This window comes from Talpa europaea (assembly GCF_964194135.1).
Source record: "Talpa europaea genome assembly, chromosome: 7".
NCBI classification, from domain to species: domain Eukaryota; kingdom Metazoa; phylum Chordata; class Mammalia; order Eulipotyphla; family Talpidae; genus Talpa; species Talpa europaea.
Window position 1 is genome coordinate 10,306,125 of NC_140074.1, and position 27,215 is coordinate 10,333,339.

General features: G+C 53.2%; 1 protein-coding gene across 2 annotated transcripts; it reads right to left on the reverse strand.

The window, feature by feature from the left end:
* On the reverse strand, positions 1-26,726 carry GSN (gelsolin; the record flags this gene model as incomplete). 2 transcript variants are annotated; one of them, XM_084238746.1, is made up of 17 exons in its annotated part: positions 1-362; positions 943-1,003; positions 3,420-3,497; positions 3,721-3,845; positions 4,913-5,087; positions 5,669-5,839; positions 7,915-8,005; positions 10,393-10,526; positions 12,461-12,676; positions 12,832-12,920; positions 14,120-14,252; positions 16,749-16,838; positions 17,937-18,086; positions 19,393-19,554; positions 24,076-24,230; positions 24,901-25,102; positions 26,568-26,726. In XM_084238746.1, 17 exons carry the CDS (start codon positions 26,709-26,711, stop codon positions 193-195), a joined length of 2,346 nt encoding a protein of 781 aa, XP_084094872.1. In that variant the 3' UTR covers positions 1-192. The 2 variants fall into 2 exon arrangements, with proteins under 2 accessions (XP_084094872.1, XP_084094871.1); XM_084238745.1 differs by lacking the exon at positions 26,568-26,726 and adding an exon at positions 26,448-26,471.
* Positions 26,727-27,215: the final 489 nt, after the last annotated feature.

Sequence of the window (27,215 nt, forward strand, 5' to 3'; positions counted from 1 at the left end):
CACTTTAAAAAGCTTTTTTATTAAATTCAATATCCAGAAGAAAAGAATGATTTTGCAAGCATCCTGGATTTTTGCAGGGCTCTTTTTGGCTATTACAAAACACACTTAGAGTGGCCCTGTTCGCTGCTCGGTCTCCTTGAGGAATGGACAGTCTGCAAGGCACTGACCGGTGGCAGGGGCGGGTTGGCCTGCTCAGGCTGCCAGCTGAGCCAGCGCCCTGTCCAGGGGGTCCACAGACCAGTAGCTGTCATCCCAGCCGAGGAACCAGCCCACGAAGGAGGGAGGCTCGAAGCCTTGCTTCACGACGGTGATGGGGGTCCGTCTGTCCCGGTTGGCGGGGTCTGTCTCGATATACCGCTTAGCTGCAGACACGTGCGGGGAAGAAACCCAGGATTTCTTAGTGCCTCCCTCCCAAGAAGAGGCGGTTCCAGCAGGAGTTTGTGAGGATGGTTTCTGTCCTACTGTCCCCACAGTCTACCCCAGCTCTGGGCACCTTAAAGGCCACCACACCCATGGACTCCTCCCCCACCCTACCCAGGAATGCAGAAGGGACAGAGGTGAAAACTGAATCTCCTGCTTCACAAATTTGGTCATTTTTCTCTTGCCACCTCCCACTGAAAAATATTAAAGGATGAGTTTTGGGGTTCCCTAAGCAATTCAGAGCAATGCAGCTTTCAGGGGCCAACAGCCAGACCCTGGGCATTGTGGGAGCCGAGTGGGAAGTGGGGAGCAGCTCATCATCTGTTCCTCCCTTTCCAGCACATAACCCGAGGGTCTCTGCAGGAACGAGTCTATTCTTTCACCACCGGAGGCAGAGGCAGGACCCAGGAGGAGGTGGCCAGGGTGAGGAAGTCCCTGCCCACCGTCACAGACTCCCAGGCCCGCACAGGAAGCCACTCCCTCCACATCTCACAAACCAGGCCCCAGGGAGCATGTTCTCACCAGAGGTCAAGGCTTCTGTCTTTTCCTCTTCTTGCGAATCCTTTCCAACCCAGACAAAGACCTGGAGTGAGAGTGAAATGCAAAGAGTCTGAGAAGTGCTGGCCGACTCTCTGCAAGGGAGAAACCCGGAGGCCGCAGGTCCTACAAGGGCTGGGCCCACAGCTGACAAGCCCACGGATGAGATGGGAGCAGAATTCGCAAAGAGGGCACTTTGCCTGCTTCCCATTTCTATTAAGCAACAGGCAGGAGGGAATGGGCTCAGAGTAGGAGCAGAAAGGCAGAGGTGGAGGGAAGATGGGCCTGACCTATGTTCTGGAGGCAGCAGGCATGCGGCATTTCTGTCCACAGAGATTCTAAAGATTAAGGAGCTCGCTGCCAGTGGGAGGCTGTTACTCCAGCTACAATCTTTTAAGGTTTCCTGGCAACTGACCACCCTTCCAGCAGCCTTCTCTGACTGCTCCACCCACAATGAGCCTCCTTGCAATGCTGGTAAACAACATCTTTTTAGACAAATTTAGCTTCGGACCCATCACTTGGAAACCTGAGGATCTGGCAACCGTGGGCTGCTATAGTCACATGGGCAAAGCTGAGCAGCAGCTGTGGCCTTTAGATAGACAGTTCCAGTTTGCTCCAGGCTCTACCACTCCTCATGTCTCCCCATCCCTGCTGCTTCCCTTGTTAACAATGCCAACAAGGTGACATTGTTGGTGTCTCAAACACCAAGTTTGAAATTCCTCTCTACAAATTCATGAGTAATCCCTTTTCAGGGACATATCTGTTCAACAAATGAGGGGTCAAACATAGACTCATTCATTTATTTATCCAACAAATATGCATGGATAGTCTGTTACATCCCAGTCTCTGGGTCTGGGCCAACATGGGTCTAAAGTTAGGAATAAAAATGACTTCCTTACCACTACCACCACCATTCTGAGTATTATAAGTTTCATGACTTACCATATAGATTATATAACATATAATCTATCTGTCTGACTTAATCATCTATATTTTAGGTATGTCTATAATAATATTTAAACAGGGCCTCCCTGGTGGCGCAAGGGGTTAAGCACCGCACTATGAAGCAATCTGCAGCCTCTGCAGCATGTGTTCTATCCCCAGCCAGCCAGGGAGCAACCCACATGGCACAGCAGACCTCTCCTGACTCGCCCACTGCTCCCCTCAGCCAGTCTGCCTGTTCTGTTCCCATACCTGTCTCTGGTGAATCCTCTCACTCCCCACGTCTCTGGCCTATACCCTAGTTCCTAGTTCTTGAATGCATAAATAAATAAATCTTTTAAAAAATATATTCAAACAGTATCTATCATGACAATGAAAGTGGTGCTCCTATTTTTTTTTAAAGATTTATTTATTTATACAAGAACCGGGGTACAGGCCAGATGCGCGGGAGGGCGAGAGGACTCACCAGAGACAAACTGGGGAACAGAACAAGCAGACTGACGAAATACACTGCTGAGGGGAGCAGCAGGAGAGACAGGAGAGGTCTGCCTCATCATGTGGAATTCTCACCGGCCGGCCGGGATTGAACCCGCGCTGCAGAGGCTGCGGAGAGCCCCACAGTGCAGCGCTCAACCACCCGTGCGATCAGGGAGGCCCAGTGGTGCTCCTGTCAACAAATGTTCTCAAGTGGAAGCCCTCATTGTATTTATTCCGCTCATCATAGAATTCCCTACACCCCAGCATTTTGCCAGGAAGACAGTGTTACTGAATAGATGTTGCCTGAATAACAATAAACAGGACACACAGCCAATGGCGTGATCAGGAACAAGAGCAGAAGCCGCAAACATGGTGGGGATTCCAAGAAGCAACCCCGTGACTGGGGCGGGGGGTCTCATGCCTGCGTGGATGCTGTCCACAGCCCTGAAAACTCTGGGAGAAGCCACTTGACAGGAAGGGTCATTGACTGCTCCCCCCCATTGGAAGACAAGTCCTGCGAGGGCAGGGAGATGTCTGCTGTGTGTACTCAGTCTCCAGCATCTAGAACAGTGTCTGCCACAGAGTAGGTGCCAGTTGTTTGCTGTCATTCATCCACTGAATGAATGACTCAATCAGTCAATGGCATTTTCCACTGCCAGATCCTACACAAGAGTCTTTCAAAGGAGGTGAGGCAGAGAGAGGCCAAGGTCCTCTGTCAAAGACGACGGACTTCAAAACCTCCAGATGACGGTGGATGATTTATGCCTGTGTATGACATGCTCCCAAGTTCAACTTCCTTTTCCAAGACTTAAAGTAAGAGTTTGTATACCCCTAAGGCTTGGGAGAACAAGCTGGTCACCTCATTTGCACTGGCAGTTTGTCGGCTGGTTTTATCTACAACTTATGGGATTATGCACGGTAAGTGCCACTGTCAACACCTGGGGTTGCCTCTTTTAAATCCTGGCAACTGGGCTGAAAGCAGGAAGTCTAGCTCCTCTCATTGCCCAGGCCCCGAGGGCCTCGTCCTGCTGTCCTTCACCCACCTGGTCCCAGGTGTCCAGGAGCATGACGTCATCAGTGGCCAGGTCTTCCTGCATGAGCTCTCCAGGGACCTCTTCGATCTGGGAAGGAAGGTTGGGGGTCCATGAAACATCCCAGCAAGGGCCTTCCTCCATTTGCCCCCAGGAGGGAGCTGCAGAGCCAGCTCCAGACAACAGGGGGCTCCTGCCTCGGTGCTGAGCCATCAGCGCTTGCTCCAGCCCCACACCTGCCACCTATACCAGCGGTACCTGGGAACCCGCCCTCCAGGGGAAAGCAGAGGTCGTGACCTCCACAAGGGCTCACCACAAAACGTCCGATCTTGTTGGAGCAGGCAAAGAGGCGAGGAGGGTGGGCGTCCATCTTCTTGTCCTTAAGCCGTGGGGACGTGCGGTAGGCGGCCTTCCCACCCAGGGCCTCCCAGAAGCTGTCTGTGAGGGGAGTCCACACCAGTCACCAGCTGACACCCTCCCCCACCACCCAGCACTTCTCACCAGACAGGAGGACAAAGCCTGCCCCTGTCCCAGCAGCTGTTCCCAGTGCCAACCCTCCATCTTAAAGTCCCAAGAGGGAAGCGACCCGAGGGAAATCACAGGTGATGAAACAGGCCCGCAGAGGGCAGACTTGGCAGTAACACACAGCCAGGACTACGTCTAGCTTGAGACTGACGACAGCACCGCGGACGGGGAAAATTACCCGTTCCCCACTTGACAAATGAGGTGACTGAGACTCAGAGAGGTCAAGCAGCTCACCCAACATCACACAGCTAGTAAGTGGTGGGGCCAGGATGCAAATCTCGCCCGACTTCAACCCCCACTTCTTCCCACCATACCTCTGCCTGTACCTAAATATAAAGTCACTAAAATTAAACAAAATTAAAAACTCAGTCCCTCATTCTCAATAATTCTCGCCAGTCACATTTCAAGGGCTCATCAGCCACAAGTGACTGACTTAGTGGCCACTAAGGTGGATTTGGTGGCACAGGACATGTCCATCTTCTCTGAAGTTCCCATTGGGCAGTGAGGGGGCTACTGGTCCCCAATTCTGTTAAGCATCAAGCAGGAGGGAATGGGCTCCGAGTGAGAGCATAAAGGTGGAAGCAAAGGGAAGATGGGCCTGACATGTTCTGGAGACAGAGCAGGCGTGTGGTGTGGCATTTCTGTCCATGGGGAGTCTAAAGCCTATGGAGACCGCTTCCCCTGGGAAGCCGTCACTACGCCTACAACCTTCAGGGCTTCCGAGCAAGGGCCACCACCCTGTCCCCCGCCCCCCCAACCCCCCCGCCCACAGCTTTCCCCATCTCCTGGGAGCCTCACTCTCATGAACCACAGTCCTCATTTTCATCCAATCTATTTCATCCAATTTTACTTAACACACCTTTGGGACAGGCACTAAGGAGCAGCAAGGATATGAGCCCCCAAATAGAAGGATGGACAGGAAGGAAGCCTGAGCTTACAGTCCCCAGGGCACAGCAGAACCCATTGTCCCCGGCTCCTACCTGGTTCGCTGCCTTCTGCCACCTGCACAGGTTGGGCCCGCAGCACTTTGAGCAGCTCCTGGGCTCCTGTTTTCTCCACCTCACTGGCTCCTGTTCCCACCCACAGGTAGGCAGCTGATGGGGTTTTCAGGACAAAGGCATCATTGGAGTTCAGCGCACCAGCCTTGGGCATTATCTGGGAGGGCAGTGCTCAATTAATGGGGAGCCAGATAGAAAGTCCTCAGTTCCCTTCTCACAGCCCAGGAGTCCCTGCAGCAGGTCTCAGGTGGAGACTTGGAGGAGTACAACCCAGTACAGGGCACAAGTTTTGGACACTGAGTGGCTTAGTTGATGCCCAAGAATCACTAATGCACTAAAGCTAATCAACATGATTCTAGAATTCTGGGTTACATTAACAGAAGTTGAATACCCAGAACAAAGGAGGTGATAGTTCCATTCTCTTCTAGGCTACTCAGACCATCTTGTAGGATTATTTCTGGTCTGCATCTTCTATCATGAAAGAGAGCAGCTAATGGGGATGTAATCAGGAACAGCGTCCAGACTGTAAGGAGTGGACTACCTGGGAGGTAGTGAGCTGCCTGTTGTGCAAAGGGGTGTGCAAGGGGTCTGTGCATCCTTGAAACAAGAAGTCTTCAACTTGCTACCAGGTCAGGAAGCCACTTCTTAACTTCTCACCAACCCCATCTAATTCTGTGCCCAGAGGGCTGCCTCTCGAGGCTAGAGGTTTCAGGGAGCCCAATCCCCACTTGGCGTTACCTCAACGGCACGTGTGGCTCCAGAGCTGCTGGATCGGACCTGGAAGAGGCGGGTACTGGCAGGGGCCGTCTGTCCAGTCTCACGGGAGGTGCCACCCTTGTAGATGATCATGGGCTTTCCACCAAATAGGCTCATGAGGTGGGCGGGCTCCTTGCCTTGGACCACACGGCTCTGGCAGAGACGGGGGACAGCAAGAGGTGATGTCAGTCCTTCTCTGTGGCACCAGGCTCACTCCCGGGTCCAGCCAGAGTGGCCCGGACCCACCCCCACAAAGGAGGCCACCCCATTGTGTCTGTGTGTGGGGAGCCTGACCGTCAGCCCATTGGGCTAGGCGGGGAGACAGGAGTTACTGGATGCTTAGAGACGGGCCTCTTGCCTGAGGTCCCTCGGGCATTGCCTTGCCCCTCCCCCTTGCCATGAGGCCCTGCCGTGCTGACCCGGAGTCCAGACCAAGACCAAGAGAACCCATGTTGCTAATATTCCCTTAAATGGAAGCCCAGGGGCTGTTCAGGGACATTTTTCCAGGATGGTGATGTCAGCCCAGGGCAAGAAAGTCAGGGAAGTGGTGAGAACATAGCCTTTCAGATCTGGAGCAACCCCTCCTGCACAGCCAGGGCACCCCAGAAGCAGGCTGCAGTCAGGGGCGGGAGGCTGAGGCCAGGATATACCACACCTGCTCCTGCCTGTGTGCCCCCTCATTTCAGATCCCAGTCTGGCCCCCACTGCCTAAATCTAAAAGAGAATCACACGTGTGTGTTGGGTCCTTGTGGCCACTTCCCAGCATGTCCTATCACTGGTATCACCAGAGCCACCCCGATGGGGACAATCTGGGCATGTGTCTCAGCTTCTAAGGTTCTTCCTGTGAAATGGGGCAAAGAAAGCTACTCTCAGGGGGCCTCCCCTGGTGGCACAGGAGGTTGAGCGCCATGCTGTGGGGCTGCCCTCAGCCTCTGCAGTGCTGGTTCGATCCCTGCCTGCAGGCGAGGGTCCCACATGGCACCGCAGACCTCTCCTGTTGCGCCCGCTGCTCCCCTCAGCAGTGTATTTTGTCAGTCTGCCTGTTCTATTCCCCGCTGTCTCCAGTGAGACCCCTCACCCTCCCGTGCATCTGGCCTGTACCCTGGTTCTTGTATAAATAAATAAATCTTTAAAAAAAAAGAAAGAAATCTACTCCCAAGGCTGCCGTCAGGATCAGGTGAGCTAGGACGATGGCCAGCCCACTCGGTGCCCAGCACCCAGAGGGCCCCAGACCCAGATCTGGAATCCTTCCCACTCTACAGGTAGAATGGAGGAAGGAGAATTCTGTCTCCTTTCCCCCAAATCTCTTCAACCTGACTCTGCTGCCCTCCAGGGCCCCACATTGTAGCTAGAGAGACCCTTGAGACCCCTGAACCCCTCAGCTCAGTTTACCTTTTAGCAACATCCCCTTATTCTCAGGATCAAGGCATCATCTCCACCATGGCTTCTGGGTAGCCTGGCCCTCCTGAGCCCCTGTCTAGACTCCTGTCATGGCACCCGCCTTTGCTCTAATACCCAATGCCCACCCCCTACCTAGGGGCCTTTGCATATACTCTGCCCTCTACCTGGGAGGAATGAGCTTTCCTTCACGCTTGACCTGGCCAACTTCTACTCATCCTGTTTGGCCCCACCTGAAAAGTCCCTTCTTCAGGAGGGTCTTCCCTAATCCAACTAGATCCTAACTGGAACCTTTGTCCTTACAGTTAACGTTCACACATATGGACTCTATTATGGAGCAGACAAGGCTCTAAATGCTTCACAAATGTTAACTCTTCATCCCACAGCAATCCTGAGAGAAAAGTGCTGTTATTATCCCCAGTTTGAGAAGGCAGAGGCATGGAGAGGCTGACTCGCCCAAGGCCCCCCAGAGGGGAAGAGAAGATTCAAGGCTAACACGCTGGCTCCACAGCCACCCTCTGAACTGTTCTGCTGGGTGCCCTCCCCTGCTGCACTCTCACAGCATCATTTTCACTCAGTGCACTGGGCACAGTGTATGATTACACACTGTCTGCATGTGTGTCTGCTGAACGTGAGCTCCCCCAGTCTGTGAGCCCCATCAGGGCAGGGGCAGGTGTCTGTGTTCATAGCAGCAGTTGCAGTGCTGGGCGTGAGGGAGCCCTGTATACATGGGCGGGGGGGGGTGGGGGGTGGGTAGGTGGAAGGACAGTCAGAAAGATGAGATGCATAAGGTCCATGGTGCGGCCCAGGGGGCAGTGGGCTGGACTCACCTGAACAGGGGTTCCTCCCAGCTCCTCATCCAGCTGAGCAGTCAGGATGGCAGACGCAGCGACCTCATCCTGCGTGGACTGGGCTCCCTGCCTGCAAGAGGAAGTGACAATCAGCACAGGGATGCCCCTAAACCTGAGTGTCCCTTAGCTCTGGGCCCGAGACCCTCACAAATCTCCATATTATGGGTAACGACACTGAACCACAGAGAGGGCAGATGCTCAAGACCCACCAGACAGGAGCATCTACCCACCATGCCACACCCTCAGCTTAGCATGGCACCTTTGCACTCCCCTGGGGTTTCCTTGTTCCAAGTGTGTCCTTGTGGGACCAGCTGGGCAGCCCACACCATGCAGCCACAAACACAGCTGCTCTAAGACACAAACCCGTGACGCAGGCAGATGGCAGGGACCTTTCTCAGGGTGAGAAGGTGCGCCAGGGAACAGCAAATGCGACAGGAGCACATTTGTAGATTTAGGCCCCATGGGCGTGTGCAGTGTCTGCCTGGCCAGTGCAGCTGTCTTGAGAGCAGAGACTAGGGGTGGGGGTGCTTCCTGCCTCACCTCTTCCTATCCTGTCTCAATCTCCCATAATCACCACATGTTATCTGTCCAAGCAAACAAAATCAGATAAATGGGTGTGCTGATGCACTGATTCTTTTTAATGCCTTCCTGTGAATTTTTTTTATCACACATATGTATTTCCAAGTCAAAAAATTATTTTAAGCTGTTTTTAAGTCTGAGGTTGTTAAATGGAGAAGCATTCTAGCAAACAACTGACCAGCACTCTTCCAAAGAATCCAGGTTATGAAAGAAACTGTCACAAACTAGAGCTGGAGTGACTAGATGCCAAGTGGGAGGATTGGTAAAAGTCAAGTAAGGTCTACAGTTTAGAAAATATTACAGTATTGCATCAATGTTAATTTCCCAGTTTTGATCATTATACTATGGTTAGATGGGACTTAGAAGGGGTTGCATAATAGTTGTACTGGAACTGTTTGTGCTATTTTTATAACTTTATAGTCAGTCTAAAGTTATGTCAAAATAAAAAATTTTTAAAAAAATCCAGTCAGTCATCAAAATAATTTGAGTTGGTAGAGTAAGGGCAATACAAGTTAAAAGCACACTGAAATGCCATATTATAAACTCTAAGGTTGGCAAATATTCAAAAGCTCAGTAACATGAGCTGGGAAACAGGTTCTCACTCTTTGCTGGTGGCAATGCAAAGAACTATCTGTCAAAGTAACAAACGTATTTACTCTTTAACCTGGTAATCCTACTTCTGGAAATTTACTCTGTAGACATTTCTCTACACATTCAAAATGATGTTCATTTAAGACTACTAACTACAACAGTACTTGTCACAGGGAAAGAATGGGCTCAATTCAAGAATGCATCAGCAAAGAATTTGCTAAAAAGATGACCATATAGCCACAAAGGGAATAGTATGCAGCTATGAAAAGAACAAAGACACTCTACTGACAAAGACTAATCTCAAAGATATTAAGTAAAAAAAAAAAAAAAAAAAAGCAAAACATAGCAATGCACATAGGATGGTATCCTTTGTGGAAGGAAGGAAGAAAACTAGGACTATCCACCAAATTTGCTTATATTTGCATTAAGAATTACTGGAAAGGTGTACAAGAAACAAACGAAAGGGGTTACCCAGGACAGAGTAGGGTTGGAGAATGGTATGGAAAGGGACAGGGTAGAACAAAATTTCCGGATACCTTTTTGCCCTCTTTTGATTTTTTTTAGCAGGTGACTATATTTTTTATTTTTAAGGAATTAAAGGTAATTTTTCATTAGAAAATGTGGCAGAATAAGCACCTGCATGTGCAGTGCTTAGCATGGAATTGGGGGAGAGGTTTTGTCTGTGCGTTTCTCTCTATTCACAGCATCTCTACAATGGACATGGACAACTTTCCTAAGAATAGTTTCAAAGCGGGCCTCCCCGGTGGCGCAGCGGTTGAGCGCTGGGTTGCGAAACTGCCCGCGGCCTCTGCGGCGCCGGTTCGATCCCCGGCTGCTCCCCGGCCACTGGAGGAGGGTCCCACATGGCGTGCAGACCTCTCCTGCCGCCCGCTGCTCCCCTCAGCAGTGTACTTCGGTCCTTCTGCCTGCTCTGCTCCCCGCTCTGGCTCTGGTGAATTCTCTCACCCTCCCGCGCTTCTGACTGTACCCAGTGCATGTATAAACAAAAAACAAACAAACAAACCAGCAAACAAATAAATAAAGCATGCCTCTATTAAAAAAAAAAAAAAAAAAAAAAGAATAGTTTCAAAGCTGTTTTGAAATAAGACAAGAGGTGTTTCCTGTAGGTCAGGGTGTTTTCCATTAAGAGTGTGACCGCCCCACCTCAGGCTGCCCTCAGCCCTTCTCACCTCCCCCCCCCTTGTTGCCATGCTCAGGACCCAGCCAGTGCCTCCGCCAGTGCCCCCGCCATGCTCCCCCACTCAGCACAGGACCCCAGGCCCTCACCAGTTGTAGATGATCTGCCCTTGCCGGCCGCCGTGACGGTAGTTGTACAGGATGATGTAACTGTCACCCCCGTAGAACTGCCCGTATGTGGAGGGGTCCACGGGCACTTTGTTGGAGCCTTCGATTCTCCAGATCTGCCAGAGCAAAGCTGGGCTCAGACACAGCACAGCACCCCCACCCTTGACTCAGGCCACTTCTGCAACAGGAAAGGTGACGCAGAGGCGATTGTGCTTGGACTCAGAAGGAGGTTAAATAATTTTCCCAAATCACAGAGCCACTAGGATTCTGACGCAGGTCTCCAGCTCCAGATCCTGATCCTGCACCACTATTCCTTCCCTCCCCCCACGCCTGCCAAGGGCTCCGGGACTGGCAGCTGTGGGGTGGTATTGAGAACGAGCTAGGTTCCAAATCAGACTCCACTCCATTAGAGGTCATGCAACCTTGGACAATTTGCTTCACCTGTATGAGCCTCTCAGTTTCCTCATCTGGACAGTGGGACTCGTAGGACTGCTGCCTAGCTGAGGGGGATCAAGTGAGCTCATGCAAGAGTCCAGCAGTGCCTAGCACAGGGTGATAGATCTGCAGGGGGCAGTGACGCTGGTTATTAGACTAGTTCTCTGTATCATTACTGAACTCATCATTTTGTTGTCTGGATGTTCTCGATCACCTCCAGGGGCAGGGCCAGCTCTACTAGGTAGGTGACCTCAGAACCGGCAGGTCTCTGCGCCCTGGAGAGGCCGCTCTGTAGCGCCATCTGGTGGTTCTGCAGAGACACTGAGCCTCCCAAGGACCAGGGAAACAACCCCAGAATCTGTAGACCTTGAAAATTCTTGAAGGCGATAGAAGGGGATTAAATTTCATTTTACAGGTGAGAAAAGTGTGGTCCAGTGGGGTTAAATAACTCATCCAAGGTCTGACAAGACTCTTCCCTGAACATTTTCATTGCATTCTCCCCTCCCACTGAGCGAATGAATGAATGACAAAAACAAAATAATATATAAAAATTACTACTTGCTAGTCCTACCTTGAGGGATGAATCTGAGCTTGTCAAAAGCAGACCCCCACCTCATAAACCTCTCTGAAGCCCACGCCCCACCTTTCCATTTCACTGTGCCCTTCCTGGTGTCAAGGTCGCCTTCATTGCCCTAGTTCAATCTCTTCATGGGTCTCTATCTTCATTTTCCTGCCTCTAAACCATTTTCATGGTGATTTTCTAAAGCACAGAACAGAGCCTATCACATTTCTGCTTTCAAGAAAAGAAATATAGGGCCTCTTTGGTGGCGCAGTGGTTGAGCACTGGGCTGCAAAGCTGCCCGCAGCCTCTGCAGCGCCAGTTCGATCCCTGGCCACTGGCGAGGGTCCCACATGGTGCATAGACCTCTCCTGCCGCCCGCTGCTCCCCTCAGCAGTGTGTTTCGTCGGTCTGCCTGTTCTGCTCCCCGCTCTGGCTCTGGTGAATCCTCTCACCCTTCCGCACTTCTGACTGTACCCAGTGCTTGTATAAATAAATAAATCTTAAAAAAATAAATAAACAAAAAAAAGACTTAACATATCTTAAAAAAAAAAATAAAAAAAACACACACCGGCACCCACTGGCTATCGGGTCAAATGGACGCGAGGGCCTGGCCTGTGGCAGCAGTGCATCCCCAAGGCTGCTCCTGTCTGGGATGTTTCCCTTCCCAGCAGCAAACTCCTCGTCCTCTGAGACCCAACCCCAGGGCCCCATCTCTGAAGATGGCAGCAACCCTATGGCCCTTCCCGTGTTGCCCTAAGGCCTGTGCTCACCTCCCATCTTCTGCTGGCCACCCAGGTCTGAGCAACGGGCCGTGGCCACGGTCCTCTTCTCTCCCAGACCAGACACCTCTCAGCAGCTGGGTGGTGTCTGTGCCCCTTGCACACAGGGGCTTAGGGTGTGATTATTGTACAAGTAAGTGAGATGAAGGAATCTCATCTACCCAAACTAGTCAAAACCTCACTGACCGCTGTCCTCCAGGAAGCAGGGGGCAGTGCCGGGGCCGCAGGGAGCGAGGGAGGGACCTGGACCCCGGCCCCCCTGGCCCTACAGTACCTGCTTCTGGCCGGAGCCATCGTCATCCATGCCGTGCTGGGCGGCCATGGCGGTGGAGGTGTGCAGGGTGGCGGCGTCGAAGGGCACCCGCTCCACATTGGCAATGTGGCTGGAGAGGTAAGCCAAGCCTGGGCCATCTGTCTGGTCAGGGTCCCGCCAGTTCTTGAAGAATTGCTTGAACAGCGGGGTCTCGCCGCCATCGGGAAGGACGGAGACCTGGAAGGAAAAGGGATGAGCAGGATGTGGCTGGGCTCTGAGGCCCCTGCAGGGTAGGGGCCACCCCACAAGGGTTTTTGGGGGAGCCTCAGATGCCCAGTCCACCCAACCAAACCGGACCCATCCTCACATCCTACCTGGCCTCCAAGACTCACCTGGGTCTGCCTGGAGTAGCCCATCTTGGTGATGAAGTCAGAGGCAGTCTTGAGGGAAGCCTTCCTCTCCTCCATGTTGGCCTGCTTGCCTGTAGGCAGCCAGAAAAGGCAATGGAAGGTCAGGGGCCTGGGATGAGTGCAGCGCCTTAGCAGTCAATGGTTCAGAGAAAGCAGCAGTCACACCTCCCTACCTATTCTTGTTGACTGAGGACAGCGAAGGGCAGAGTGCCTCTGAACTGACCACTGCATGAGCACCCAGGGGTACAACGGGGGACCCAGCTGATGAAGGTAACCGCTTGGTCCACTGACTGAGCATCTGGTGCTTAGACTCTGTGAGATGATCTCATTCAATCCTCACAACCCTAAGTTAGCAAGACCATTATTATCTTGTCCCCATTTACATGTAGGAAATGAGGATCCGAGAGAGTTAAGTAACCTGACCAAGACCACTCAACAGGTGGGAAGGCGGCAACCCACACAGGCCACCTGGTTATTGGGAAGGGGGGGGTCTCTGCACAGTCTGAAGTCCACCCCAGCCCTGAGGGCCTTCCCCTGCCTGGACAGATGGTGCCAGGCCTCAGTCCCCAGCCTTCTTACTACCAAGGCCAAAGGGCCCAGATGATGATGACGATGAAAATAATAATAATAATAATAACAAAATAATAATAATGGCCATGACAGCTCAATTTCTGAGCACCCCCAACCCCGCCATTCTCCACCCATCCATGGCCTCCCACCCCTTCTGCCCCTTCTGCTGGACTAGCCAGGGAGCACGGGGGGAAAAGCAGCCTCAGAAACATCTGAGTCCATGTTTCCCAACAGCCTCCCCCATTAGTCTCAAGACATTGCAGAGTCCCCGGACCCCAGGTCACCTTCATGAAATGGTCCAGCATCTATTAACAAGTTAAAGGCTCTTATAAGTCCTCCAATAAACAATCCTGTTGATATTATTTAACCCCATGGTGTCCATAAAATTATTCCACCATAGAACTGTTCCTCCTTTTCACAGATTTGTTTTTTACATGATACCAATTAACTGGTGTTCCAACATACTTGGGGCCCAGATAGGGAATGTGGGACCCAGAGAGGGTAAGCCAAGAGCCCGAGATGGCACAGCAAGTCATTGCATGGGCGGGCTTTGTCACATAACTGCTGGTTTCCATTCAGGAGGCAGCCCCACTGCCCCGGGGTCCCTGGGACAGTGTCCCCTCCTGAGTGAGCCTGAGCCGTTTCTGCAAGGCTGCAGACGGGCCCGCCAAGTGGGGGAGCCTTTCCCTGCCCACGGTACCTTTCCAGACAAAGATCTTCCCATTGCTGCCGTGGTCCAGGATGAAGCAGTCCTCTGACTTCAAGGCCCCCTGGGCGAAGGGGTTCTCATCGGCCACGAGGGAGACCACCATGGAGCCAGCGCTATTGGAGACCTGGGGGGACAAGCACGGGGGTAGCTGTGAGTGACCTCCACACTTCGGCCGGCAGGGACACCCCAAGCCAACATGGGGGCCTCCCACCTCCCAGCACCACCCAAAGGACACCTGGACCTGCGCTGTATGCCCTGAGGTGCATTCAGGATCCTTTTTCCTTTTCTGCTTGGGGGGAACCACGTCTGTGACTCTCAGGTAGGTGGCACATGGGTGCAGCAAGGGGAAGGGGCAAAGTGCAGGGGGGACTGTATCATTGGCCGAAAATATACTCAACCCCAGTAGTGAAAAAATAAAGTGTAGACAAAAACAAAAGTAAAAAGGGCTCAAGTCAATGTAGTATCCTGGGTTGGAAGCCGGAGTGAAAAACAGAGGGATCGGGGCCTCCCCTGGTGGCGCAGTGGTTGAATGCTGGGCTGCGAAACTGCCCGCAGCCTCTGTAGCACCGGTTCGATCCCCGGCTACCAGCGAGGGTCTCACATGGCGCGCAGACCTCTCCTGCCACCTGCTGCTCCCCTCAGCAGTGTACTTCGGTCCTTCTGCCTGCTCTGCTCCCCGCTCTGGCTCTGGTGAATCCTCTCACCCTCCCGCGCTTCTGACTGTACCCAGCGCTTGTATAAATAAATAAACAAATCTTAAAAAACAAAGGGATCAGAATAAAATCTGTAGCGTTGAGCCGAGGTTAATATCTTGCTGTTGACAAATGTACCTGGTTATGTTGAGATGTTAGGAGGAAGCTGGGTGAAGGGGGTATGGGAACTCTCTGTATTATCTTTGCAATTTTTCTATAAACTTAAAACTTATTCCAAAATAAAAAGTTCACATACACAAAATTTTAAGTGTGCCAAGTTAGTTAAAATTTAAAAGACTGGTAATAACCAGTGGGTAAACGTGTGCTTTCAAATCCCTGGTGAGGGTACCTCGGGGGTGTTTGTAGGGGGCAGTTCATTAATATGTATGAGAACTTTAAATAATAAATGGCCTACACGTAGTGAGAACTTATTATGTACCAAGCACTGTTGTAAGCAAATGAAATAACCCAGAGAGTCACAGTCTCTGATCCTGGCAGTGCCCACCTTAGCTTGACCCTCATCCATTCACAAGGGAAATACACACAGAGGTGAAGTCACTTGCACAGCAAAAAGGAACCAGCCCTGGGATTCGAACCCCAGCAGGCTGACTCCAGAACTGATATTTTTAATTGCAGACTATTCAGCCTATGAGGCAGCAAGGCACGTCTGGGATCCTGTTCTAATGCCAGACTTAACACAAATGTAGAGGAATCCTCTGCCATTGAAAAGGGAGAAACTGGGCCTCCCTGGTGGCTCAGGAGTTAAAGCCTCAGCGCTATCAAGTTATCATCAGCCACTGTGGCATGAGTCTGATCCCTGGCCAGGGAGCTACCCACATGGCACAGCAGACCTCTCCCGTCTCACCCGCTGCTCCCCTCAGCAGTATATTGCAGTCAATCTGCCTGTTTTGTCTCTGGTGAATCCTCTCACCCCCTTGCACCTCTGGCCTACACCCCAGTTCTTGTATGCATAAATAAATAAAATCTTAAAAAAAACAAAAAAATGAAAAAGGAGAAATGTCCTAATGTCCCTCACTTCAGGGTTGCAGACAGTCTTATGTTCACAAAGCGAACACCATGTTGCTTTCTAAAGGGTCTGTGGATGTCTAGTAAAGAAAGGCTTCCCGGACCGCAGTGAGTGGAAAGAAGACCCCAGAAGAGCACCCATAGTTTAGATCCATTCATATCAAAGAGGGATGAAAAAGGGAGTTAATAAGACCCAGGAAGATGTATCTGGACGTTCCTTCTCCAACACGGTGACCCTGTAACCATGGTAACCCATGGGGAGGGTGAGGAAGAAAGGCTGATTCTTCTAATCGAGCAATGTTACTTTAGTAATGAAGAAGCGACAAACAGGACTCATCTTAAAGTAGTCAGGCAGCGCTGACTTTTCACAGCCCCCAGGACTGCTATTTTCTTCACATGAACGCGTATTATTTTATAATCAGAAGAATGTAGTTTTATTTGGAGGTGATGAGACCCTGCATCCCATTTCGTTGTTATTTTACCACAAATAAGCGTCAGGCACAACGAATCTGCCTTGGGCTAGACCAGGCTTTCTCCCCGAGCTCAGCCAACTGCCCCTTCGCTCACATCTCAATTCAGATTTAAGTGACAAGGAAGAGATGACAGATGAAGTTATTAACCCACACCCCCACACACGCCCATTTCCTAAGTCACCTTGCTATCAGTTTTCTCTGGGGGATCCCTGAGACCCTGCACAAGTGACTCTACCGACACACATGTAAACTGGACACAGGTGTGCCTGCGGCTGGCTGCACCTCCTTACTCTTCGTCAGAGTCGTCCACTCCACCTCTCCGCCAGGGGGCTCTGCTTGAGGTCCCCACCCCGGAGCTTGGGCAGAGCAGGTCTCCTGCCTCCGGCCCCGCCCTGACTCTGCACCCAGGGGACCGGGGCCGAGACTCACCTTGTAGAGCTTGGCCATCTTGCGGTTGCTAGCGTCCACCTGGGCTGTGTCTTCGGTGCCTTCAGGCAGAGTGGGCTTGGGACCCAGCACCTGCAAGAGGTGGAGAGGCAGAGAAAAGGGAGGCTGTGAGCTCATGGCTGTCTCCTAGGCTCCCCAGCAGGCTCCCCCCCAGGAAGCCAGGAGCATGCACACACGCACCCTCGGTGACCCTCTGCACAGGAGAGGCCTCTCCAGAGACATCTGCATCTGTTCATACCCCGCTGCATGCAAAGCTGAACCAGCTCAGCCTGCCCAGGCTCTCCCACCCTGTGGCCTGGTCACGAGGAGCTCCTTGAGATGCCCCTGCTCCTCGGCCTCCAGGACCATCCTTCAGGTACTGGCTCTGCTGCAGCCTCTTGAGAATGACTACAGCTACTGAAGCGTTTAAGAGGGCCCTCCTAGCCCCATGGTAGGAGACAAGGATTATCACTCTCATTTTACAGAAAAGGACAGTGAAGTCCAGAGAGCTAAAGGAACTTGCCCATACAGTTGTGAGGTGGCTAAGGCAGAATTTGAACCCAGACCCCTGTGACTTTAGAACCTATTTTCATTCCTCCATTCTGCCTTCCTCAGGCTACTGCTCCTCCCAAACCATAGTTGGTGGGCTAAGCTCCTCCACTTAATAATCACCTTCCATTCTTCCTAAAAACTGGAACTCAACATCCCCAGACAAGCAGGAGCCAGGTGAAATGGAGCAGAGCAAGCTCAGTCTCCTCCTTTACCTTTGCCTCCATTAACATGTCCTCAAAGCACAATGGCTGCAATGCCACCATGCAGTTGACTAAATGTGGCATAAACTACCACAGATGGTCAGAAGAGAAAAGAGGGATTAGGGCTCAGTTGTCTTTTCCTGATCTGGCTCCAGCACTGTGTTTATCCTCTGGAGATGCCAAAACCCACATCCTCAGCAACTTTGGAAGGTCTGGCCCTCCAACCTGGAGGGTGTGGCTCACAGCCTGGCACGCACCAAGTCCTGGGGTTCAGCCCATCTCTGGAGAGTTGTCAGGGAAGCTACTCCTTCCCATTTCCCAAAGAGTTCTAGCTTAGTGGAGAAACAAATTCACCTCAAAATTGCTACCAAATGGAAGAATAACAAACACCCGGGCCCCATTGTGGCCCCTCCCTGCCCCTGGGACGCAGCTTGGGTACCTGGAGCATTGCCTCAGGCTCGCTACCCTCCTCAATCACGTGCACTCGGGCCCGGCCGCTCCGCTCATTGTCCCGGATGTCCCTGGACACCTGCATGGCCTTCAGCCTCTCATACCGGTTGCTTTTGACGCCGCACCACTGGTAGACGTCCTGTAAGACAGGGGACACATGAGGCAGCGCCCAGCCTGCTTGGAAACCTTGCCAGGGACATGGCAAGGACCCATGTGCTGTGGAAGCTCACCTGTTCCCTGCCTGCCTAGGTGAGGGTCTGGGCCCAGTGGGTGTGATCCGTGTGCACCAGGGAGGGGACTGTATGACTTGAATATGTAATTTCCACAGACACAGTTACACACAGAGTGTATAAAAACGCCTGCTGGAGGGAGTCATACCTGGCACAACCATGGAAAACTGCAGCGATGAAAGCTCAGTGGAGCTAAGCCAGGAACCCCCTCCCAGAGATACACCCAACAGAAGTGCATTCGAGTGTCTATCCAACAGACATGGGGTGCAGGTTTAGAGCAGCACCCCTGTATGCCCAGACCAGGAACTGCTCTGAGTGCCCATTAACAACAGAAAGGATGAATAAATTAGGGCATCTCCAGCTGACTGGACCTTACACAGCAAGGAGAACGATCCATCTATAACTAATACAGCACCGAGACAGATGTCAGCCGCGTGGTGCGGAGCAGGGCTCAGACAGAAAAGAAAGTCTCCAGGTGCAGGAGGAACAAACTCCTCTCTGCTGTTGTGACAGTTCAGCATGATGGTCACCCTGGGGGCAAAGTGACCAGAAGAGGAAGGAGGGGCCTTGTGGGGGCCAGCAATGTTGTGTTTCTGATCCAGGTGTTGGTTACACAGACATGTGCACGCTCAGAACTGCCCGCTCAGGAATCCACTCTGTGTGCACAGTGCACTTTAATATAAAGCTCACACTAGATCAGCATGAGCCTACATCTGCATGGATGTACACCGTGTGCGTGTACACATCAGGTTGGGGTGGGGAGTAGACCCATGTCCATCTGCACAAAGCATCACATATCTGTAAGGTGAGTCTGGTTGCATCCCACACACCCTGTGCACAGCTGTGTGTGTGCACACACATGTGGCTCCTGAAGCAACATGCCAGGTGTACTTTGCAGGTACTCATCGTCCATGGTGGGCACACACCTGCCAAGCACGTGTACGGGATGACTGTATGTGAGAAGTGTAGGAAAGGTGCGTGTGAACACAGGCTGCCAGGGAGTCTGTGCACCAGCCCCGCGTGCACTGATGCACATGGGAGTCCACACGTGCACTGTGCCAGGCCCTGAGTCTCTGCAGGCATGTCTGAGTCACTCGTGTGTGTGGGAGCCCACTGGCCCTGCCACCTCTATGCATGTGTTTGCATGGGTGTGTCCACCTCCCAGGAGTTAGGCCTGGCCGGGCCAGGTGGCCCCTAGGAAAGGGCAGGACTCACGTTGCCCAGGTCCAGAATGAAGCAGTCTCCATTGTTGAAGCTCTCCCAGGACACGGGCACCTCAGTGGCACGGCTCGTGCGCTTCCCTTTGACCTGGAAGAGTCTCTGCACCGACACCTCATTGGGTACCACATGCTTGAATCCCGATGCCACGCCGCCTTTCTGTCGGGTCAAGGGGACAGAGTCAGTTACCAGGGGAGCAGATAGGGCTGGGAGGGACAGGATGGTGTTGAAGGGAAGTCTGGCCCTCGGACCGATGGCCTGCCAGGTGCTCCCTGCTGTGGGTAAGTGCTCCTCCTCCACCGTAGGGACCACCTTCCCGGATCAGCAAGCAGCAACTGCTTTCTCAGGGCCAGCCTTTGCCAAGGGACATCCTGAGGCTCTCTGGTCCCCCAAGACATTCTCAAAGGAAGGGACGGCTCCCGACTTGTCCCCTGCTGGTCACACATGCACCTCAGCTTCTAAAGAGCTCGGGGAAGTCCTGGGACAAACACACCCGCAAGTCTGTCGCACACAGCATTCCCTAGCTTAGCACATCAAGATCTGCTTCTCTCCACCACATCTTGCCTGCAAAACCCACGATGAAAAGTGCAAATCCAGAGCCTTTCCAGCCTGCCAGGTTCTCTAGGAAGACTGCTCAGCTCACACCCCCCGCCCCACCACACAGACCCCACGCTGTGCCTTGAAGAGGCAGCTATGGGTCAGGGACAGAACGCGAGCCCGGGTTCAAGTCCCTGCCCTGCCACTTACAGGGGAGGTCTCTCTCCCTCTCTGAGCCTCGGTCCTCTCCTTTCTGAAATGGAGACCTCACCTCCTGCTCTGCTGCCCCGCTCCACCTTCCGTGCCTCCCCGGCAGCCTCACCGAGCCCCAGGAAGGGACTTGAGGAGGGTGTCTGCACAGCACTCCACACTGCCCTGGGCTTAGCATAGAGCTCAGGAATAGGCCAGCTGTCTTGTGAGCACCCACTCTCAAGCTCACCCACCCCATGCCCCAGGCACGTCAAGTCACAGTCGAGAATTTTGAAATTTTGCATCCTGCTCCCAACTTGGGGCTCATCCCCCTGTTCCACACATCATGGGGAGGAGGCAGAAGGGCTTCCACTAAAGCCCAGCACCCCAGACAGGCCCTCTGCTGCCAAACATCATAGAGGGAAGCCAGGTCTGGCTCTCTGCACAGACGCCACAAGGGCAAGGAGACTGAGGAAGGAGTCTGGATCGGGCTCCAGATAGAGGGGGGCCTGTGAGGCGCCAATGTCCACTGTGGCTGGCATCTATATGCATCTCCACGAGCCCCAACTTAGATGCAGAAAGTGGAGTCCAGTGAAGGGACTTGCCCACGATCTTATAGCTGCAAATGACAGTGCTAGGATTCATCATGGTGACTGGGTGCAGAAGGCCCACATTTCCCCCCTAACATCATTCTGGGAGGCAGGAAAAAGCCACTGTTCACATTCAAGCCCATTGAGTAGAAACGAGGCTGCTCCTGTTGCGAGGGGCTGGAGCGCCCTCTGACGTCTCTTCTTGGTACCAGCAGGAGCCTGGTCCAGCGCATCCTGGTTGAGAGCATCCTGGCTCTGTGGGGCCTCCCAAGGATTCACAGCGCTGGCGGCCTCTCTGCCCTGCTGGCTGCCTCTCTGCCCCATTGGCAGCCTCTCTGCCCTGATGACTGCCTCTCTGCCCTGCTGGCTGCCTCTCTGCCCCACTGACTGCCTCTCTGCCCACTTCAAGGGCCCTCCTGCCCGGGAGCAGGCCAGGGAGGGACACTGTGGTGGAGACACCATGACCCCCTCACCTGGCAATGACCACAGAGGCCACCACCTACTGAGTCTTTGCTTTATGGACATGAGTACAGACCTCAAAGCCAGCCCCTGAGAGGGGGCTCACCCCAGTTCAAGGCAAGGAAATTGAGGTGCAAAGAAGTTCGGCCCTATGCCCAGGGCTCCAGTCAGTCAGTGGCAACACTAAGTGTTTGTCCCGAGTCTGGCCTTCCCTGAGCCTCCCCCACTCCTGAGTATCCGTGGCAGCCCTGACCCGAGACTTCTCAGGTGGAGACTTCATAAAAGCTTTTCCAGAAGATGCTGCAAGGACACACCCACCGTGTGCCCTGATTCCTCAAGACAGGAATCGGGGATGAAGAAGAGAAAGACCCACCACTTTCTTAATACATCTCTAAATAGTTGACTCATTCAAACATTTTATCTTTGTTATTAAAAAACAGAAACATTTTTAAAAGGAAAAGGTTGTTTATGTACTAAATCTCAGTTCCAATAAATGATCTGCATGTGAATTTAAAAATGAAAGAATACTTGATTTCTAGTAATTGTGGAGATATATTTCCTGATTAATTAACTCCTTTAATCTTCCCAACCTAGGAAATTAGACTTGGAATGATGAGTTAACAAAAAAATAACAGCAAGTTCTTAGAAGACACTAGTGGGTCTACAAAGGCAGGAGGCAGGATTTTTTTTTTTTTTTTTTACTATGATTTTTGGGATTGATTGAGCCTCCTAAGGACTAATCGCTAGGTGGACAGAAATTAGTATCAACTTATTTGAATAAAATTCAATAGGATAAATTGTTTTAAAAACCGCATTCCAAATGAACTTGACGATATATATAATATATATATTATTTATAGGTAGTTCTATGGCTATATATGTGTATACATAGCTAAACTTCATAAAGAGGAAAGAAAAAATTAACCATCATTTAGTGTATATCTCTAAGAACAGAATCACAGGGGACATTTACTATCTAAAATCTGTACTTTTCTAATGTTTGCCATTTTAAAATAAACATGTATTAATCATGTAGTCAGGGCCTCCCTGGTGGTGCAAGGGGTTAAGCACAGCACGATGAAGCTGTCCGCAGCCTCTGCAGCACGAGTTCCATCCCAGGCCGGCCAGGGAGCAACCCACACGGCACAGCAGACCTCTCCTGACTTGCCAGCTGCTCCCCTCAGTAGTGTATTTCAGTTTGTCTGCCTGTTCTGTTCCCCACTCTGTCTCTGGTGAATCCTCTCACCCCACCCCCCACACCTCTGGCCTGTACCCCAGCTCTTATATGCATAAATAAATAAATCTTGAAAAAATGTAGCCAGCTATAAAAAATTATATTATTTTTCCAACCTGGACCCAGATTTGGGGCTTCAGCCCTGCAAGGCTCAAGTGGAAACATGGGGTCCAAGGCTCCTCCTGTTTTCCACCTCCTGGGAGTCCTCTGGCTGCCCCCGCACTTGGCAGCTCAGCCCACGGCCTCTGCCTAGCACCCTCTTAACTCTTAAACTGCTTATAAAACAAAGGAAATGTATTGATTGGGGCTGATCCCCTCCATGCTCTGAATCTGGGGTTCTTTATCTAAGAAATGGGAAGGAAGACAGGAAAGGTCGCGGGGTTCTGTGGGTCTCCCCTTGTATTCCTTATGTCCAGGGCTCTAGGACTGACCTCAGTCCAGATTCTGTTTGGACAATGGGTTCAAACAATCCAACCCCAAGGGGGTCTCTAGGGTTCTATGTGAGGAAGGAGAAGAGGGATCGACAGATTCTGAGAGCACAGTGACTTTTAAGGACTTGGAGGTCTCAGAACGAGCTGGGCCTGGCCCTCTGACAGCCCTTCCAAGTGGCCTCTGTCCCTTCCCTGCCCCTTCTCACACCCCACGAGCAGCACTGGCTCCAAGGAGCAGGCTTTCACAGGAGCAAGTCTTGCATAACAAGCTCTGCTCCTTGGGGATCTATAATTGATGAGGGTGCTAGGCAGAGGCCGTGGGCTGAGCTGCCAAGTGCGGGGGCAGCCAGAGGACTCCCAGGAGGTGGAAAACAGGAGGAGCCTTGGACCCCATGTTTCCACTTGAGCCTTGCAGGGCTGAAGCCCCAAATCTGGGTCCAGGTTGGAATCTACTCCCTGGAGCAGTCCTCAGAATATGAGCCAAAAATGTCCTGGAAAATTCACTGGACAGCAGGGAGGCCCAGTCTGACGATCAAAGCCTGGGATCCCTCCCTGTCCTAACCAAAGACAAACCTGCAGCCTTCCCTGAGCCTCCCAAGTGCCGAGCCCTATGCAAGGCATTTCCCAGCTAACTCTTCACAAATCCTCTCCCCAGGCCTGAAGGGCAGGTACGACTGGCTCTCGTGTAACCATGGAGGGGAGGGAGGGAGGGTGCCCAAGTGGTTTGCCAGGAGTCACACGACATACTAGGACACGGCCTCATGGGGCTCCTCAGCTTTGTGCTGCCCGCCTGGCCAGGGACTGCCAGCTGGGAGTGGGGGAGCTCTGTGTTGGCCCAGATTCTTCAGCGTTCACATTCACGGGGATTCTACGTGACCAAGGTACCTTTCCAACCTCACACGAGGGCCTCTGTTTTCGGGGCCTGAGATCTAAGGGGTGCAGAATCAGGACTCAGCCTAAGACCAGGGCAAACAAGGTCTCCTCCCTGCTGGACTGAGGAAGACAACCCCGGGAAATGATGGGCATGTTCTTCTCTCCACATTAAGATAAGAAACCAGAGGCTCATGGGAGTGTGATTTGTCCCAGGTCACATGGCGAAGGAGAGCCCAGAAACCCAGGTTAACCAGCTCCAAGGGCTGTGCTCCAGCCTGTCTGCCCACATGATCGCACAAGGCTGCAAGACGGGTGGACCTCAGTGGCCCTGCCATTGGGGCATCTTTCCCTGTTGCCCGGGACTCACCTTGTACTTGAGGCCAGACTTGAAGTAACCGAGGAAGGTGGTGGACTCGAAGCCCTGGACCTCGCGGTGCTGCACGGCCCGGCCATGTAGGTAGTCGTCCAGCTGCACGGTGAAGATGGCGGCCGCCCCGCTCTCATCCTGGCTGCACTCGTTGCCTGGGCAACAGCAGAGCAGCATGAGTGTGGCTTCCTCACAGCACCTATGCCCCCAGAGGAGGAGTCTGGAGCCCCCAGCACTGCCCTGGCCTGGCTATAGAAGCTGAGCACACCCTTGCCTCGGTGGGCCTGACAATGCCCTTCTGTAGAATGGGGTAGCTGGGGGGCTGGACTCCACGGCCTCCGAGAGTGCCCCCACTCTGACATAGTCCCACCTGTGCCTGTTCCTGGCACTCAGCCCTCCAAGCACCAAGTAAGGCCTGGGGGCTTTGGCTCAATTCACAGATTAGGAAACTGGGGCTCAGTAAGGGCAGGACTTAGATGCCCACTGCAAAGCTGGGCAGGGCCTCCAGGCTCCCAACTCTGAAGGGTGGCTGGAGCTGGACCAGGGAAGCTCAGGAAGGGGTCCCCAGTCCACAAGTCACTATCTTCAAGCCCACATGCCAGAGACATTGAGTGACTGGAGAGAACTGGGGCTGGAAATGAGCGGGCTGGCTGTAGAGTCTGGGAGCACCAGCCAGGGGCCTGGCACATACTCGACACTCAACAGACACTTAGCTCCCCTGGGTGCTTCCACCCTCAGGTGGTCCCTCTGTGGTAAATCCCTCTGGGCTTTACAGAGGGCTGGGGGTACAGGACAGATGTGGAGCTGGAGGGGCACCGGCCTCACCCAGCCAGTAGTGGAGGTCGTACTGCAGGTTCCCGTTCCTCAGCTGCACCGTGTTCAGGATGACGTAGGCATCGCCCGTGAAGAAGTCTCCATAAAGATTTCGGGGCACGGGCACCAAGTCGAACTTCTCCACACGCCAGATCTGCAGGCCAGGCTCCTTGCCTGCCTTGAGGAACTCGGGGTGCTCCACCACCATGCTGGGCTGGAAGAGACAAGGAGGAGCCTGAGCAGGGGTTAGGGGCCCTCGTGGGGGAGACCCTGGGCATGAGGGAGGGTGGTTTCCAGCACCAAGAGCATCTCACTTGAACCTCTGACTCTCCCCACCCAAGGGGAGTACCCTTCTTCTACACCCGGTCTCCATGAGTGAGCAAACAGGGCAGAGGTTAGCTCCAAACCCTGTCCCCAGCCACCTTCTGCCTCCTAGTCAGCTCCCCCAGGATGGCAGGCAGGAGAGAGGGCTCGACTTCCCTTCTTCCCTTCTGAGCGCAGCTGCACGGGACAGCTGAGGCACAGAGGGGGAGAGACCTGTCAGGGACCCCTCCCCGCCCTGCTAGGAAATGGCACAGCAGGAATCAGCCCAGGCCCCAAGAACATGGGCTAAATCTGGGGTCCTAGAGACTCAGCTTGTTCCCTTCCAGCGTCCTCAGGGGTCCTTAAAACTAGAAGGGTGCTCCAAGAGCTCATCCCCAACTCTCTGAAGACAGGGAAATTGAAGCCCAAAGAAAGAAGGGGGCTGGCCCAAGGTCACTCAGACAGTTTTTGCTCTTTGGAAGTGGCAAAGATTTTCCATGCACCATCCCTGCCCCAAACTCACCCCTGGGAGGGCCTAGAGGACTGAGCCCAAGTGGCCTCCTGCGCTGTCTGCCTCCTCCCTCCTGCCCCTCCCCAAAACCCCACACCCCCCCAAATTCCATTTCTTGGAAAAGGTGGAGAGGATGCAGCCAGGGTCTGCAGGAGCCTGTTGAAGACCAGGTGGTTAACGTCAGGGGAGACTGTCAAACATGCACTGGGGAGGAGCCGGCACAGCGGGGCGGTTAGCTGGAGCTGAGCTGGAGCTGGAGCTGAGCTGGAGCTGGAGCTGGGAGGCAGAAACCTGCAGGCACAGGTCACCACCGGCAGGAGGACAAATCTGGGGGAGTCAGAGCAACTGTATGGGGAGAAGAATTCAAGGAGAGGGGTGAAGAAGCACATCGGGGAGCCTGGAAAGAGGAGGGGAAACTAGACATGGATAGCAGAGAGGGAAGAACAGGTCACAGTAGTGATAAGCAGCCAGAGCTGAGGTCACACTACCAAGAGGGAGAAAACATCGGAGAGGGAGAGAGAAATCAGGTGAGCAACAGGACTCTGGCATGGAAGGAGAATCCGAAGAGGAAAACAGAGAAACGAGACAAAAGGGAGAAGCCAAATCTCAGGAGCGGGTCCGAAATGGGAAGGCATGGAGGGGAGAGAAATCCAGTCAGGGTGAGATTAGCCTCTAGGGAGGGAAACAGCCAGGACCCGGGGCTCCCACCCCAGCCACGCACCCCAAAGCAGCAAAAGATACTTACAAAGCAACAAAACAGTTTTTCCATTCTAGACCTGAATTACTCCCCAATTCCTAGCGCTGTATCTGCAAGAACTTATACAATAGAGAGTTACTCCGGGAGCCCCGGGACCCCAGCACTCACCCGCGCGGCGGGCGCCTGGTTCCCCGGAGCCGCGGGCGCCCGGTTCCCTCGAGCCGCGACGGCCGCGCGGGCGGGCAGCGCCAGGGCGCACAGCGCCAGGACCAGCGCGCCCAGCAGCGCGCGCGCAGGGCGGTGCGGGGCCATCGCGGCGACAGCGCAGACCCGGGGCAGCTCACCCAGCAGGCAGCTGCAGCCTCCCGGCCGCCAGCCTTAAGTAGCCGCCCCCTCTCCCCGCCCAGGCGAGGGACCGCCCCACAGAGAGCCAGCGAGGCTGGGAGGGCCAAGAGGGCGGTGATTTGGCCTGGATTTTGGGGACATCGGAGTTCCCACTGGGCCTGCCCCGGCCGGGAGCACCACCCATTCACCTCGGCTGGAGGGTGGAGCCCAAGCACCAGGCCTGGCACACAGCAGGCATTAACTCGGTGCCTGCTTAAAAGGGCATATGCACCACTGACCACCCGCCCCACGCTGCCTCCTGTGTGGCCCCAGCAAGCCCCTTCCTCTTTCCACAACTAACGTCTCCGGGAGAAAAAGACAAAAGCAACATTTATTGACAGCTTCCACACATCCTAAGAAGGTTGACAGAGCACAGCAGCCGTCCCCGAGTTCTATGGAGGCCACATTTTACAGAGGGGCATGGAGAGGGCA